The 13,766-nt window shown below is 47.4% G+C and overlaps 1 protein-coding gene across 1 annotated transcript; it reads left to right on the forward strand.

Annotated features, from left to right (window-relative positions):
* Nucleotides 1-169: 169 nt before the first annotated feature.
* FAM221B (family with sequence similarity 221 member B) lies at nucleotides 170-13,195 on the forward strand. The gene is made up of 7 exons (XM_038742523.1): nucleotides 170-370; nucleotides 11,326-11,548; nucleotides 11,797-11,940; nucleotides 12,027-12,137; nucleotides 12,304-12,501; nucleotides 12,678-12,797; nucleotides 12,907-13,195. The coding sequence occupies exons 2-7, from the start codon at nucleotides 11,326-11,328 to the stop codon at nucleotides 13,044-13,046; spliced, it is 936 nt and encodes a 311-aa protein (XP_038598451.1). The 5' UTR covers nucleotides 170-370; the 3' UTR covers nucleotides 13,047-13,195.
* Nucleotides 13,196-13,766: the final 571 nt, after the last annotated feature.

Raw genomic sequence — 13,766 nt, forward strand, 5'->3', positions numbered from 1 at the left:
CCACGAAGCGCGGCCTGACCGGGGGGCCCGATGCCATTGGCCATCACCTTCATGCTATTGGTCGGACGCAAGCAAGCCCCGCCCCCGGCCCCACCCCATTGGCTGCGAGAAGGGCCGGTCCATTGCCATGGAGACGGCGCGGCCCTTGCTGCTGCCATAGCAACGGAGCCGCCTGGGTCAGACCGAGGCCGCCGCCTGCCCTCCTCCCGCCCCCCGCCCCGAGCCGGCCCGGCGGGATGCGTCCCTCCTTCCTCCCGAAAGCCTTCCCTCCGTCTCGTTTCTGCGGGCCCTCTCTTCCCCATCATTAGTGGATCCCACTCGGAACCCAGTGAATTCTCATTCATTCGGCCCCGCCAACCATAAGTCGAAGGTAGGTAGGGAGCCTCACCCCACCCCCCACCCCCAGGCTTCACCCCGACCCATCCGGCTCTCCATCCTTCTACCTTTCCTCCCCAAGCCTGCTGCCTTGAACCCAATGCCCTCCCACTCATACCCACGGCTCTAGAGGTTGGAAATCAGGCCCAGGGGGAAGGGGGGAATCCTTGCTCCAGCGGACAAGGAGGTAGAAGGGGGAAATGAGGCAGAGATCATCATCGTGAACGTCACCAAAAATGGCTTGCTGAGCTCCTGCAGTACACAGACCACTGTCCCGGGCACTTTGGGAGATGCTGCCATTACAGTCAATGACAGTCTTGGTTAGCAAAGGCCGTCTAAGAAACAAGGAACAGATCAACGACATTCGGTCAAATTGCCACCATTAGAAAAACACGGCCGTCCGGATCTCTCAGAGCAATGCAGGGAATATACATTTATATTAATAACCGTCTCCCCTTCTGGACTGTTAAGCCCGTGGGCCGGGAAGGTGTCTACTGACTCTGTTGTATTGTATTCTCCCAAGCGATTACAGGAAGAGCTCAAAAATGCGATTGATAGATTAATTGATTGATTAAGTTGGTAGCAGGCTTCATCACCCAGTCAATAGTATTTATTAAGCAACTTCTGTAGACAGAGCACTACCCTGGGGATGGCCCCCCAGGGATCCCAGAGATTGGGTTGGCCCCCGGGGATTTTTTGGCAAAAATCACCACCCCAAAGAGTTCACCTTGCACTATGCCAATGCTTGTGACTGCCTGCAACAGCTAGGGATTTTCTCCAGCCTGAACTGTTAGAGTTTATTGTCATCTTGAGGTCTTCAGCCTTCCATATTGCCACCGGAATGCTTCCCGGCTAGAGACCCCCAAGATAACTAAGGCAAAGTCCCAATACCATTCTATGACATAGTAACGTCCATCTGGGGTTCTGCTACCCAATCCTGCTGTAACATAGGGCCAGTAGCTGTGATTTTTATTTCAGGTACGTAACAGTGACAAGCACCGTACTGAGATAACTTAGTACTAATTGTGTGCTAAAAGTAATTTTAATACAAGTTAATCAGGTTGGGCACAGTCCCAGTCCCACATGGGGCTCACATCGAAATAGGAGGGAGGATTTAATCTCTGCTTTACAGATGATATAACTGAGGCACGGAAAAGTTAAATTACTTTCCCTAAGGTCACACGGCTGTCAAGTGGCAGAACTAGGATTAGAACCCAGGTCCTCTAACTTCCAGGCCCCCCTGGCTCTTTCCGCTAGGCCTCACTGTTCCTTGTAAGCACTTTGAAGGCAGGGATCATATGTACCAACTCTACTATATCGTACTCTCCCTAGTACAGTGCTCAGCACCCAGTAAGTGCCCAATAAATACCACTGATTAATTCATTGGAGGGAGGTTCTCTATCCTAAACCCTCCCTAGTGTTACTGTGTGGTCTCGGTACGGGTTTCACGAATACACACTTTTTATTAGAAATAAAAAGTATTTTACTAAAGCTAATGATAACCCCACCCCTCCACTCTACATCAAACAGAAGGTGCTTACCATTGGCTTTAAAGCATTCAATCGCCTTGTTCCTCCTACTTCACCTCGCTGTTCTCCTACTACAACCCAGCTCGCACATTTCACTCCTCTAATGCCAACCTTCTCACTGTACCTCAATCTCCTCCATCTCGCTGCTGACCTCTTGCCCATGTCCTGCCTCTGGCCTGGGACACCCTCCCTCTTCATGTGCAAAAGACAATTACCATCCCCTCCTTCAAAGCCTCAGTGAAGACACATCTCCTCCAAAAGGGCTTCCCTAAGTCCTCTTTTCCTTTTCTTCAACTCCTTTCTATGTCACCCTGACTTGCTCCCTTTGTTCAAACCCCCTTCCGTTCCCACAGTACTTATGTACATAGCCATAATTTATTTATATTAATGTCTGTCTCCGTTTCTAGAATGTAAGCTTGTTGTGGACAGGGAATGTGACTGTTATGGTATTATATTGTACTCTCCCAAGCGTTTAGTAAAGTGTTCTGCACACGGTAAGCACTTAACTCGGTTGATTGATTGATTGAAAGGTAGTACCAGTATTAAAGTACAATCATAAACAACCATTACAGTTGTACAATGTTTAACTGTAGATTACAAGATTGTATCAGTACAAGCAAGATCAAAGGAACATAAAAACAAATCCTGTTACAAAACACAAACCTCTCTTTGGTTCTCTTTCCCTGAGCCAGGATTCCCCAAAACTTTCAGAAATGATTTATCTCCCCCCAGATTCCTTCAGCACTTCCAAAGCTGATATCCTTGTTCATATTTGTGGTCAAAAGCCTTTCATTTCCTTGGCTCAGGGGCCAGGGTCCAAATTATCCAGAAGATTATACATTCTATTCCTGTGTCAATATCACCCAGTTTCATATTTCATAATCTCTGCACCCACCATCTCAGAGAAAAAAATCCAGATTATTCCAATTCCGTGAGTTTCGACTTTACCCCAGATGAATCAATGCCCAAATATCTAAGGGTGTCAAAGAATGTGATATAGTTTCTACTTATCTGCCCCAAATTACGAGACTGCTAATATCATTGCTCCTTCAGGTCTTATCAAATTTGTCATATCTTATTTGGAAGATTTCACAATCCTCACTAAACTTCTGGCCTCCCATATTGTTTACAACATGCTATATCCCCACATTATGTCATTATTCCAAAATCATCATTATGGACAATGTAGAAAGTCACGAAAACATCTCCCTTCCCATAGAAAATAGTGACAAGACCTTATAAAAAAAGAAACACATTCAACTTACAAAGTCACAACAATGGGAAGGACACCAGGTTTGTGAAAACACATCATAAAGATAAAGCAGACACCCATACTTTTCCCATTTGATCAATCACTTCTTTTCACCCCAAATAAATCAGAAATTCCTCCATCGCTTTGGTCAGTTTAGCACTTAGGAACATCAGTTTTACTTTGGCTTGCAGTAAAAATGATTTGCTCCAAATTTAATTTATTCTCTACCAAACCTAACTGGTTTTAATACAAGCTAACCAAATTTGCATTAGTTAATCAAATGGATTTGAAATTCTGCATTCACCATTCTAATAACTGATTAGAGTTCTTGATGTCAGAATATTCCTATCACTGATTCCCAGGATTTCTGGCTTCACAAAATTCCAAATCTATCATTTCTTTTCTCTGGTAAACTCTTAATAAACTAACATGAAATCATATACATCTTGAAACACTACACTTAATGGTAAAGGACTGCTTGAACTAAAGATTATGTTGATTTCCTAAACAACAAAATGTCACTTATGATAGAGGGGCTGGTAACCCCCAAATAATACTCTGAAAGGAAACCCATCTGCTTCTGTATTTTCAGCATAATAATGTGATAATTTGCCAAACAACCAGCTCCCTGAAATTTGGTCACCCAGAAACCTGCTTCTATACTGAGGGATGATCCTAAATTCTGAAAGAGAAATGTGCCCATCCTCCCTTCCACCAGCATGGCTTAATGGAAAGAAAGCAGGCTTGGGAGTCAGAGGTCATGGGTTCAAATCTCGACTCCACCACTTATCAGCTGTATGACTTTGGGCAAGTCACTTAATTTCTCTGTGCCTCAGTTACCTCATCTGCAAAATGGGGATTAAGATTGTGAGCCCCACGTGGGACAACCTAATTACACTGTATCTACCCCAGCGCTTAGAACAGTGCTTGGCACATAGTAAGTGCTTAAAAATACCATTTTTATAATTATTATTATTAAGACTACATTCCTTATCTTGCAGAATTTGGAAGGTAATGTGCAAATTATGGGACCAATGCAGGATCCCCAGATGCCCCCGATGGGCCCTGAAAGCTAGGTGGGATCACTAGAGCCTACCTGGAAGACCATGATTTTTCTTTTGGATCGCATCTACTGGGAAGTCCCAGGTCCTGGGATGATCGATGTCCTCACACCTCCAGCCCAGGGAAGATAAGATGGGTTTATCCCACTGTCTCAATACGTCAAAAACTAAACTCCTTATCTTCCTTCCCAAATCTTTCTCATCACAGTTGACAACAACTCTAGTGCCAGTCCCTCTTTTTATGGTAACTGAGGCACAGAGAAGTTAAGTGACTTGCCCAGGGTCACCCAACAGGCAAGTGGTGGGGTCAGGATTAGAACCCAGGTCCTTCTGAATTCCAGGCCCATGCTCTACTCACTAGCTCTTACTGCTTCTCTTGAAGTCCACAGCCTTGGTGTTAATAATAATAATAATGTTGGTATTTTTTTAAGTGCTTACTTAAGTGCCAGGCACTGTTCTAAGCTCTGGGATAGATACAAGGTAATCAGGTTGTCCCACATGGGTCTCACAGTCTTCATCCCCATTTTACAGATGAGCTGAGGCCCAGAGAGGTGAAGTAACTTGCCCAAAGTCACACAGCTGACAAGTGGCAGAGCTGGGATTAGAGCCCATGACCTCTGACTCCCAAGCCCGGGCTCCTTCCACTGAGCCACGCTGCTTCACACGCTGCTTATCCTTGACTCTTCTCTGTTTTTGGCAACACTCACATTCTGTTGTTAAATACTGTTCTGGTCTTTCTCCATAACATTTCCTTGAGTCATCCTTTCCTCTCCATCCAAAGATGGAGGAATCTTTGGCCTGGCTCCAGGCTAGATTTACTAATTCCAGACTGCTAATACTAATTCTAGACTACTAATACTAGATTTACTAATTCAGCCTGTCTCCTCTCCAGTCCATTCTCCACTCTCCTACAAAGATCATCTTTCAAAATCTTCTTTCTGCTTGCATTTCTCCACTTGCCCAAGCAAGTCACACAGCAGGCACCTGAGAAAACTGGAATTTGAACCTAGGACCCAGGTTCAAACAGGAGGTAAGTGGCAGAGCTGGGATGAGGTCCCTCTGACTTTAAGGCCCATGCTTTTTCCGCTAGGCCACACTGCTTCTACCAGTAAATTATTTTGTTTCTGTCTCCCCTGTTAGAAGCCTAGTGGACACGGGCCTGGAAGAAAAAGGTTCTAATCCCAGCTCTGCCACATACCTAATATGCCACATACCGACAGAGAAGCAGTATGGCTCAGTGGAAAGAGCACGGGCTTGGGAGTCAGAGGTCATGGGTGCAAATCCCAGCGCTGCCAATTGTCAGCTGTGTGGGGCAAGTCACTTCACTTCTCTGGGCCTCAGTTCCCTCATCTGTAAAATGGGGATGAAGACGGCGAGCCCCCCGAGGGACAACCCGATCACCTTGTAACCTCCCCAGCACTTAGAACAGTGCTTTGCACATAGTAAGCGCTTAATAAATGCCACCATTATTATTATTATTACTATGTGACCTTGGGCAAATCACTTACCTTCTCTGTGCCTCAGTTCCCCCATCTGAAAAATGGGGTTTCAAAACCTGTTCTCCTCTCCTACCTAGACTGGGCGCCAAATGTGGGATGTGATGATCTTGTATCTACCCAGGTTCTTACAATGCTAGGCACATAGGAAGTGCTTAACAAATATCACAATTATTATTATTATTGAAACCCCTAAATGAAGCTTCTCTATCAGATGTTGTCCTTCTGACAGCGTTGCTCAGTGGAAAGAGCCCGGGCTTTGGAGTCAGAGGTCATGGGTTCAAATCCCGGCTCCACCAATTGTCAGCTGTGTGACTTTGGGCAAGTCACTTAACTTCTCCGGGCCTCAGTTACCTCATCTGTAAAATGGGGATGAAGACTGTGAGCCCCCGTGGGACAACCTGATCACCTTGTATCCTCCCCAGTGCTTAGAACAGTGCTTTGCACATAGTAAGCGCTTAATAAATGCCATTATTATTATTATTATTATTATTATTATTATTATTATCATGTTACCAGCAGCTCTGCACCCTGACCACCAAAGCCTTCAATAGGGGCTCTTTTTTCCCCACCTCAGCCTAACCCCACATTTCCAGTCAAGACCCCATAAGATCCTGATATGGTCCATCCCACTTCCAAAGGGCCAGACCTCCAGAAAGTTCCCCAGGCTCACCCCCTCTGGAGTCTGAAGTGATCAGTCTCAAGTTCGGCAAATGCCACAGCCTCTGATTTGGCCTCTGGATCTGATTGCTTCATGTGTCAGGTGTTGAATGATGCAAATAATGTGAAGGGGACACAGTGAGGCCAGTTGGAATTCCTTTATTCCCACTTCATCCACTTCACAGTACTGATCTTGAACCAAACGAGAGATACATAAGACAGGAGAGTCAAAATGCTCTGGGCATGACCCCCCCCTCCCCACCTCAAAAATCTCCAGTGGTTGCCTATCAACCTTCTTTTCAAGCAAAAACTCCTCACTATTGACTTCAAAGCTCTCCATCACCTTGCCTCCTCCTACCTCACCTCCCTTCTCTCCTCCTACAGCCCAGCCCACATCCTCTGCTCCTCTGGTGCTAACCTCCTCACTGTGCCTTGTTCTCGTCTGTCCCGCCATCGACCCCTGGCCCACGTCCTACCTCTGGCCTGGAAAGCCCTCTCTCCTCACATCTGCCAAACTAGCACACTTCCCCCCTTCAAAGCCCTACTGAAAGCTCACCTCCTCCAGGAGGCCTTCCCAGACTGAGAGCCCCTTTTCCTCTAACCCTCCCCCCCATCACCCCTACTCCCTCCCTCTGCTCTACCCTTCTCCCCACTCCATAGCACTTGTGTAGATATGTATATATTTATTATTCCATTTATTTTATTAATGAGATATATATATATATATATATATATATATATATATATACTACAGTTCTATTTATTTTGATGTTATTGATGCCTGTCTACTTGTTTTTTTGTTTTGTTGTCTGTCCCCCCACCTTCTAGACTGTCCCATTGTTGGGTAGGGACTGTCTCTATTTGCTGCCAAATTGTACTTTCCAAGTGCTTGATACAGTAAGCGCTCAATAAATATGACTGAATAAATGAGTGAAGGTTAGGTTAACTTGGGAGGAATGAAGAGGGAGAGCTGGGGCGTTGCAGGAGAGGGGGACAGAAAGTACACAAAAGACGGTAGGGAGCCTTGAAGCCAATATTTAGGCACTTCTGTTTGATGAGAAGAGAAATGAAGAGCCATTTTGAGGTTCTTGAGAGAAGTGATGCTTTCTGAACAGTGTTTTGGGAAAAATCAGTCACTCAATAATGTTGCTACTGTATGATGAGCACTGTACTAAAGCATTCGAGTGAGTACAATAGAGATAAAAGGCCTGGCTCCTGCCTTGAATTACCTTACAGATGCTTAGTTTAGGGAGCACAATATATATATGAGTGTGTTTGGATTTGCACCCTTTATTCACCCCTTCCTCAGCCCCAGAGCACTTATGTACATATCCATAATTTATTTATATTAATGTCTGTCTCCCCCTCTAGACTGTAAGCTCAAGGGCAGGGAGTGTGTCTATCAACTCCATTACATTGTACTCTCCCACACGCTTAGTACAGTGCTTTGCACACAGTATGAGCTCAATAAATACACTGAATGAATGAATGAACGAACTATTGGGACAGACCTCACCTCACCTTTCTACTGATTCCTCCCACTATATCCGTTTATTCCCTTTAAACTATTTAATGATATTTGATAAGCACTTACTCTGTGCCAGTCACCACAGAAGCAAGATAATCAGGTTGGACACAGTCCCTGTCCCACATGGGGCTCACAGTCTTAATCCCCCTTTTACAGATGAGGTAACTGAGGCATAGAGAAGTTAAGCGACTTGCCCAAGTTCATACAGCAGATAAGTGGCAGAGCCGCAATTAGAAACCAGGTCCATGCACTTTCCACTAGTTACCCTGGTTCTCTAACTTCCGAATTGCCTCCCTCTCAGCTCCCCTTCCCCCTGCTAGGAACTCTTGAAACCTGTCTTTCCACCTCCCTTTCAAATCCTCTCTGAAAAAAACACCTCCTCGAAGGACCTGGTCATGCATATTCCTGTGTATATCTGTACATCCACTCCATTTCTTTATTCAGCTTTGTTTTTAATTAGAGGGATCTTTGCACTCTTAGTCATACTTCATATATATATATATAATTTGTGTCTGCCTGACTCCCTCATTCAATTTCCAGCTCCCTATAAGATGTTTCCTTGGAGGATGGGTGGGAATGCAGGTGGGGAAACAAGTACTGCCCATGGTCTGGCCAGAATAGGGGCGGATAGACTGAGGATGGACCCCATCAATGTGTTGAACACTCATAAAAGCCCCAGTTAACACCTGCAGAAGCCCTCACCTTTCAGGCTTGAGTGCTGGGAGGAATTAATCTCTTCTGAGAAGCAGAGCCCCCTCACCCAAACTCTGGTTATTTCCACAAGTGGAAATAAAGGGAGCCCAACTCAGGTGTACAGAGTCCTTCAGCAGTAGGCTGGGGGCAATGAGGAGTGAAGCGTGAAGCCCACCAAGAATTTTGTCTGCTGGGAGATCATGGGCGAGTCACTTCTCTGTGCCTCAGTTACCTCATCTGTAAAATGGGGATTAAGACTTGAAACTCCATGTGGGACAGGGACGGTGTCCAAACCCAATTTGCTTGTATTCACCCTAGCGCTTAGTAAAGTGCCTGGTACATAGTAAGTGCTTAACAAATGCCATTATTATTATTATTAGCTTCTCTGCCTCAGTTACCTCATCTGTAAAATGAGGATTAGGACTGAGCCCTATGTGGGACAGGGACTGCTCAACCTGATTATCCTGAGTCTACCACAGCATTTAGTACAGTGCCTGGCACGTAGTAAGCACTCAATGTTAAAAAAAAAATCTGCCTGGTCTGTGACAACATGTGAATGTCTGTCACCTGTCTACGTTTTGTTTTGTTGTCTGTCTCCCCCTTCTAGACTGTGATCCCATTGTTGGGTGGGAACCGTCTCTGTATCTTGCTGACCTGTACTTCCCAAGCGCTTAGTCCAGTGCTCTGCACACAGTAAGTGCTCAATAAATACAATTGGATGAATGAATAAATGAATGTGAAGCACGCGTGCAAGACAGAGGTGCGGGGGGGAGGCATATGAGAAGGAGGCCAAGACTGTTTCACTCTCTGTTGCACTTTCTCTTCTGTGGCTGCCTGATATCCATCCGAGAGGGCAGTCCTCATGGTAAAAGCATTGGGGGGTAGAGCATGGGGTTGGGAGTCAGAGGTCATGGGTTCTAATCACGGCTTGGCCACTTGTCTGCTGTGTGACCTTGGGCAAGTCACTTCACTTCTCTGCGCCTGTTACCTCATCTGTAAAACGGGGATTGAGACTGTGAGCCCCACTTGGGACAAGGACTGTGTCCAACCCGATTTGCTTGTATCCACCCCAGTGCTTAGTACAGTGCCTGGCACGTAGTTAAGCGCTTAACAAATACCACTGTTATTATCAATAAAACCATTTCTCTCCTAAGCGCAAGGTCCACAGCTGGCAAATAAACTCTTCTGAATCCAACTGTGACAAACTGCGTACCAAATTCGAGTGTTGAGGATTGCCACTGTAGAACCGGGATCCTTATGTTCCTTAAAGGCAGGTCTTTTATTGTATGTTCCCACATTCAGCTCACAAGAAAGTGCTCAGTGAATGAGTGAATGGATTCCACCTTGAATTCCTGAAGACTAGCCCCGCTGGGCTCTTATGTTTGCTCTTTGCAACCTCTGACTGTTATTGTTCTTGCCTCTGATTCAAGATCCTCATCAAACTTCCGCTCAAAACAAACAACAAAATAAGCTGCTCCTTTTTTGAGTTGACGATACCACCTTCCTTCTTTTCTCTGATGCCCACAACCTTGTTATTGTCTTTGAAACCTCCTTTTCAACCCCTATATTCAACCCAACAAATCCCATAAGCTCCGTGGGGAGTCCCACCTCAACTCTCTGTCCATCAAAGTGGCCAGCAAGCTGGCCTAAGCACTTGCCATCTCCCAGCTTGACTATTGCACTGACCTCCTCTTTGATCTCGTCTCACTCCCCTCTGCTGCCTGGATCGTTTTTCACAAGTGTTTTTCTACACACAGCTCCCCATTTCTCAAAAACATCCAATTTTTGTCCATTCTTTTTCACATCAAGCAGAAACTTCTGACCACTAGCTTTAAAGCATCTCAATGAGTCACCCTCCAATTTATCCACTCTTCCCCCACTACACCCCAGCTCACACTCTTTGTTCTTTTTACGGTTACCTACTCATCATGGCTCATTCTCATCTGTCCCACTACTGACCTCTTTTCCATGCCTTCCCCACCTGCCTGCATTCATTCATTTATTGAGTGCTTACTGTGTGCAGAGCACTGTACTAAACGCTTGTGTTCAACACAATAGCTTTACTCATCTTCAGTGCCCTTCTGAAATCATCTCTTTTCCAAGAGATGATTAAATGGTCATCCCAGTTTATTTCCAACTGTCACTTTAGCTCTTCCACACCACTGAAGAATTTAAATACAATATTTCAAACTCTTAAACTCTTAACTGACATACATATCCCCTTTTCCTTCTTCCTCCTGTCTGTAAATTATCTTAGTCTCTGTCTCCCTCACTAGTAGGAATAGTATTAAGTGCCTTCTGTGTGTAGAGCACTGAATTAAACACTGGGGAAATGCATCCAGGTTGGGATTAGACATGGACCCTGGGCTTTGAGGGATTCACAACCTAGATTATGAACTCCTCGAGGCCAGAGACCACATCCACTAATTTTATAATACTCTTCCCAAGCTTGTGGTGCAGTGCTCTGTATACAGGAGGTGCTCAAAAATATTATTAATTGGACTGGGGTGCACTCCAGGCTGGTCTGTCTTCAGCAGTTATCTCTTCTGCATTTGGATATCACGCCTCATTACCTGAGGCTGGCAACTCTTCTAGCCCCAGACTGCCCCCCCCCCGCTCTCCCGACCTCATCCTGGATCGCCTCCTAACCGCCTAATCCCTCCCACCATAGTTCCTGCTGCCTCTTCCCCAAGCCCCAAACCCACTGCATCGCCCCTTGTCTCCTAACCAGATGGAAACCCACGAGCCCACATCATCCAAGGTACCAGAAGACAGCATCGATGAGGAAAAGGCCGACAGGACTCTTGGAGAAGAAGGAGCCAGTGGAGTCTCTGCAGCTTTACTGGAAGAGGCAGAAGATGAAGGGGAGGGGACAAGCATTAATGACTGCAATGCCCAGATGGAATGCCAGAAACCCCAATGTGGCAAAAGGCCGGGAAAGAGACTCACCCCCCGTACTACCACTTCTCCCTCTTCCCCCAACCCAGATTTTACCCCCTTCCTCCCTCTTGGTCCCAGGACCCCTTCCCAATCCCACAAAGCCACCCCTCGCATCCTGGTTGGGGGAGGGGTGACCTGGGGCTCTCCCACCGTGTGGCACAAGACTCCGATCCCTTACCAGCTCCCCCCAAGTCCCGAGGGGGGTGGGCGGGATTCAGGCCCCAGCTCCTCTTTCTCAATATGAACAGACACTTCTTCTTAGGTTACACAGCCCAGCCTGTGGTGCCCGCAGAGCGGGCAGAGCTGGTGTCAGTAGCCCAGGCCATGCATCGGGAGCAGTTTGGGGCCCGAGTTAACGAACTTTTCCGGTGGGAGAAAGATGCAGCCCTCAAGGCCATCCAGACAGGTGAGCTCCCTCCCCAGGGAATGGAAGGGGTCAGCTGTGGGGGTTCTGGGTGACCCTTGCCTTTAACCCCCGCCCCCTTCTTCTAGGGCTCTACATAGGCTGGCGTTGTCCTCACTACCTGTGGGATTGCTTCCGAATCGGGGATGAGTCCAAGTGCTTTTGTGGACACCTGCTCAGGGAGCACCAGATCCACTCAGGTCCGTGGACGTGTGGGGAGCGCACGCTAGCTCTGGTTTCTTTACCTAGCCCTATCCTGATGGCATCCCTCTGGCCCGCACTGACCTGGATGGGTGTCCCCTTGCCAGCTCTTCGAAGGAGGCAGCCTTGCTGCTGCCAGCCCAGCACCTGACCCTGTTCTTGCAGACATCTCGGTGCCGTGCACAGCGTCTCCCTGCCGCTGCCTCATGTTCTGCTTCATCCCATCCCGCCCTGAGGAAGTGGGCGAGTTCTGGCTGCGGAAACGTGCTGGCTTTGACCCGGCAGCCTGGCGGGCTATGTGCCGCTGCAAACACAGCCACGAGGAGCACAGTGCCACGAGGGCCCACCGTTGTCAACACCGAGGTGGGCGCCAACGGAAGGTAGAGAAGGGAGGAAAGATGGAAGACATTATGGGGAAACAAGGCAGTTGGGGCCACAAACTTCCCCACCCCCAGCCTTCTGAAACGCACTGGATGAGAGCCCCAAGGAGGAATATTTAGCAATCAGAGCTCCAGAGTCTTATCTGCTCCCTCCCCAAGGCTGCCGCTGCAACTTCTTCGAGTCCAGTTTTCTATGTGCAGCTTGTGACCGGCGCTGGGAAGAGCATGATACCTTCTTTGAAACAGAGGAGAACCGGCGTCATGGCGGCCGGCCCTATGGTGAGAGGGGCAGGGGCGGATGGGACACGGGCCCCTTTTGGGTCCTGGGGCCTTCAAGGAAGGAGAAACCCCATTCCTGCCCCCATGCTTGCATTTGTTTTGTCATCAGGAGCTGACTACCTGCCTTTTGTGGAGATGCCCAATCTGAGGAATGCTGTTCTCACTGGCCATGAGGGAGACAGCAGGGCCTATATGGCCCTACTGGGGCAGCTGCCCAACCACCACTCTGCTCCTCACAGCACCCCTTAGCCCTTACCCCTCATCTCTCTCCACTCTCTTCAGCAGCTCTGCCTCTTTCCTTGCCAGGGACCCACAACACCACCACCACGCAAAGAAGGGTGGGAGGAAGAGGGAATAAAGGAGTCACCGACTTGGCCCCAGCTAGACTGATGGCGATTCTACACTGATTGAGCAAAGGGGCCCCAGGGACGGACGGGCTGAGGCCAACAGGTGCAAAATCTCCGCTGAATGACAACCATTTCCCTTCCCCCTGGCTTATTTGGCTTGCAATAAGACTGATATGAAACCAGTAATGGCCTCTCCAACACCTCTTCTTACTTCTGCCACTCTTTTCTCTGACTCCCTCTGTTTGACTGGGAGGTTTCAAGAAGCTAGACTCCTACATTACTCCCCTGTTGGCCGGGGTGTGGGCGAGGGGGCGAGTGATCGCTTCCACATCTTCCAACTTCTTAAAACTTAAGCCTAAAGATGTGGGCAAATGCTCCGGCTCCCACAGTTCCCTGCCTCCCTAAGTACAGGCAGTCCTCAGACTAATAGCACAATTGGTTCCTGAGAGCCACATTTTAAGACTAAAGGCGGAATCGGTTTTCTCAGTGGAACAATGTTATAGATGGAGGGTCAGTTGATGAACCAAAGCCAGATACCCTGTTTGCTTCTCATACCCAGGATCCTATATTTATCAGTAATATACCTATATTCATGTATTTCTAATGAATTGAAGAGGTACCA

This window comes from Tachyglossus aculeatus, unplaced genomic scaffold, assembly GCF_015852505.1.
Source record: "Tachyglossus aculeatus isolate mTacAcu1 unplaced genomic scaffold, mTacAcu1.pri scaffold_12_arrow_ctg1, whole genome shotgun sequence".
Lineage (NCBI taxonomy): Eukaryota > Metazoa > Chordata > Mammalia > Monotremata > Tachyglossidae > Tachyglossus > Tachyglossus aculeatus.

What these genes read in the sequence shown, in the direction of transcription:
- FAM221B (XM_038742523.1), top strand. Translation starts at nt 11,326, where the DNA reads ATGGAAACCCACGAGCCCACATCATCCAAGGTACCAGAAGACAGCATC. An exon ending in GGGAAAGAGACTCACCCCCC is followed by an intron (nt 11,549 to 11,796) that starts GTACTACCACTT and finishes ACTTCTTCTTAG; the next exon opens with GTTACACAGCCCAGCCTGTG. An exon ending in CCACCGTTGTCAACACCGAG is followed by an intron (nt 12,502 to 12,677) that starts GTGGGCGCCAAC and finishes TCCCTCCCCAAG; the next exon opens with GCTGCCGCTGCAACTTCTTC.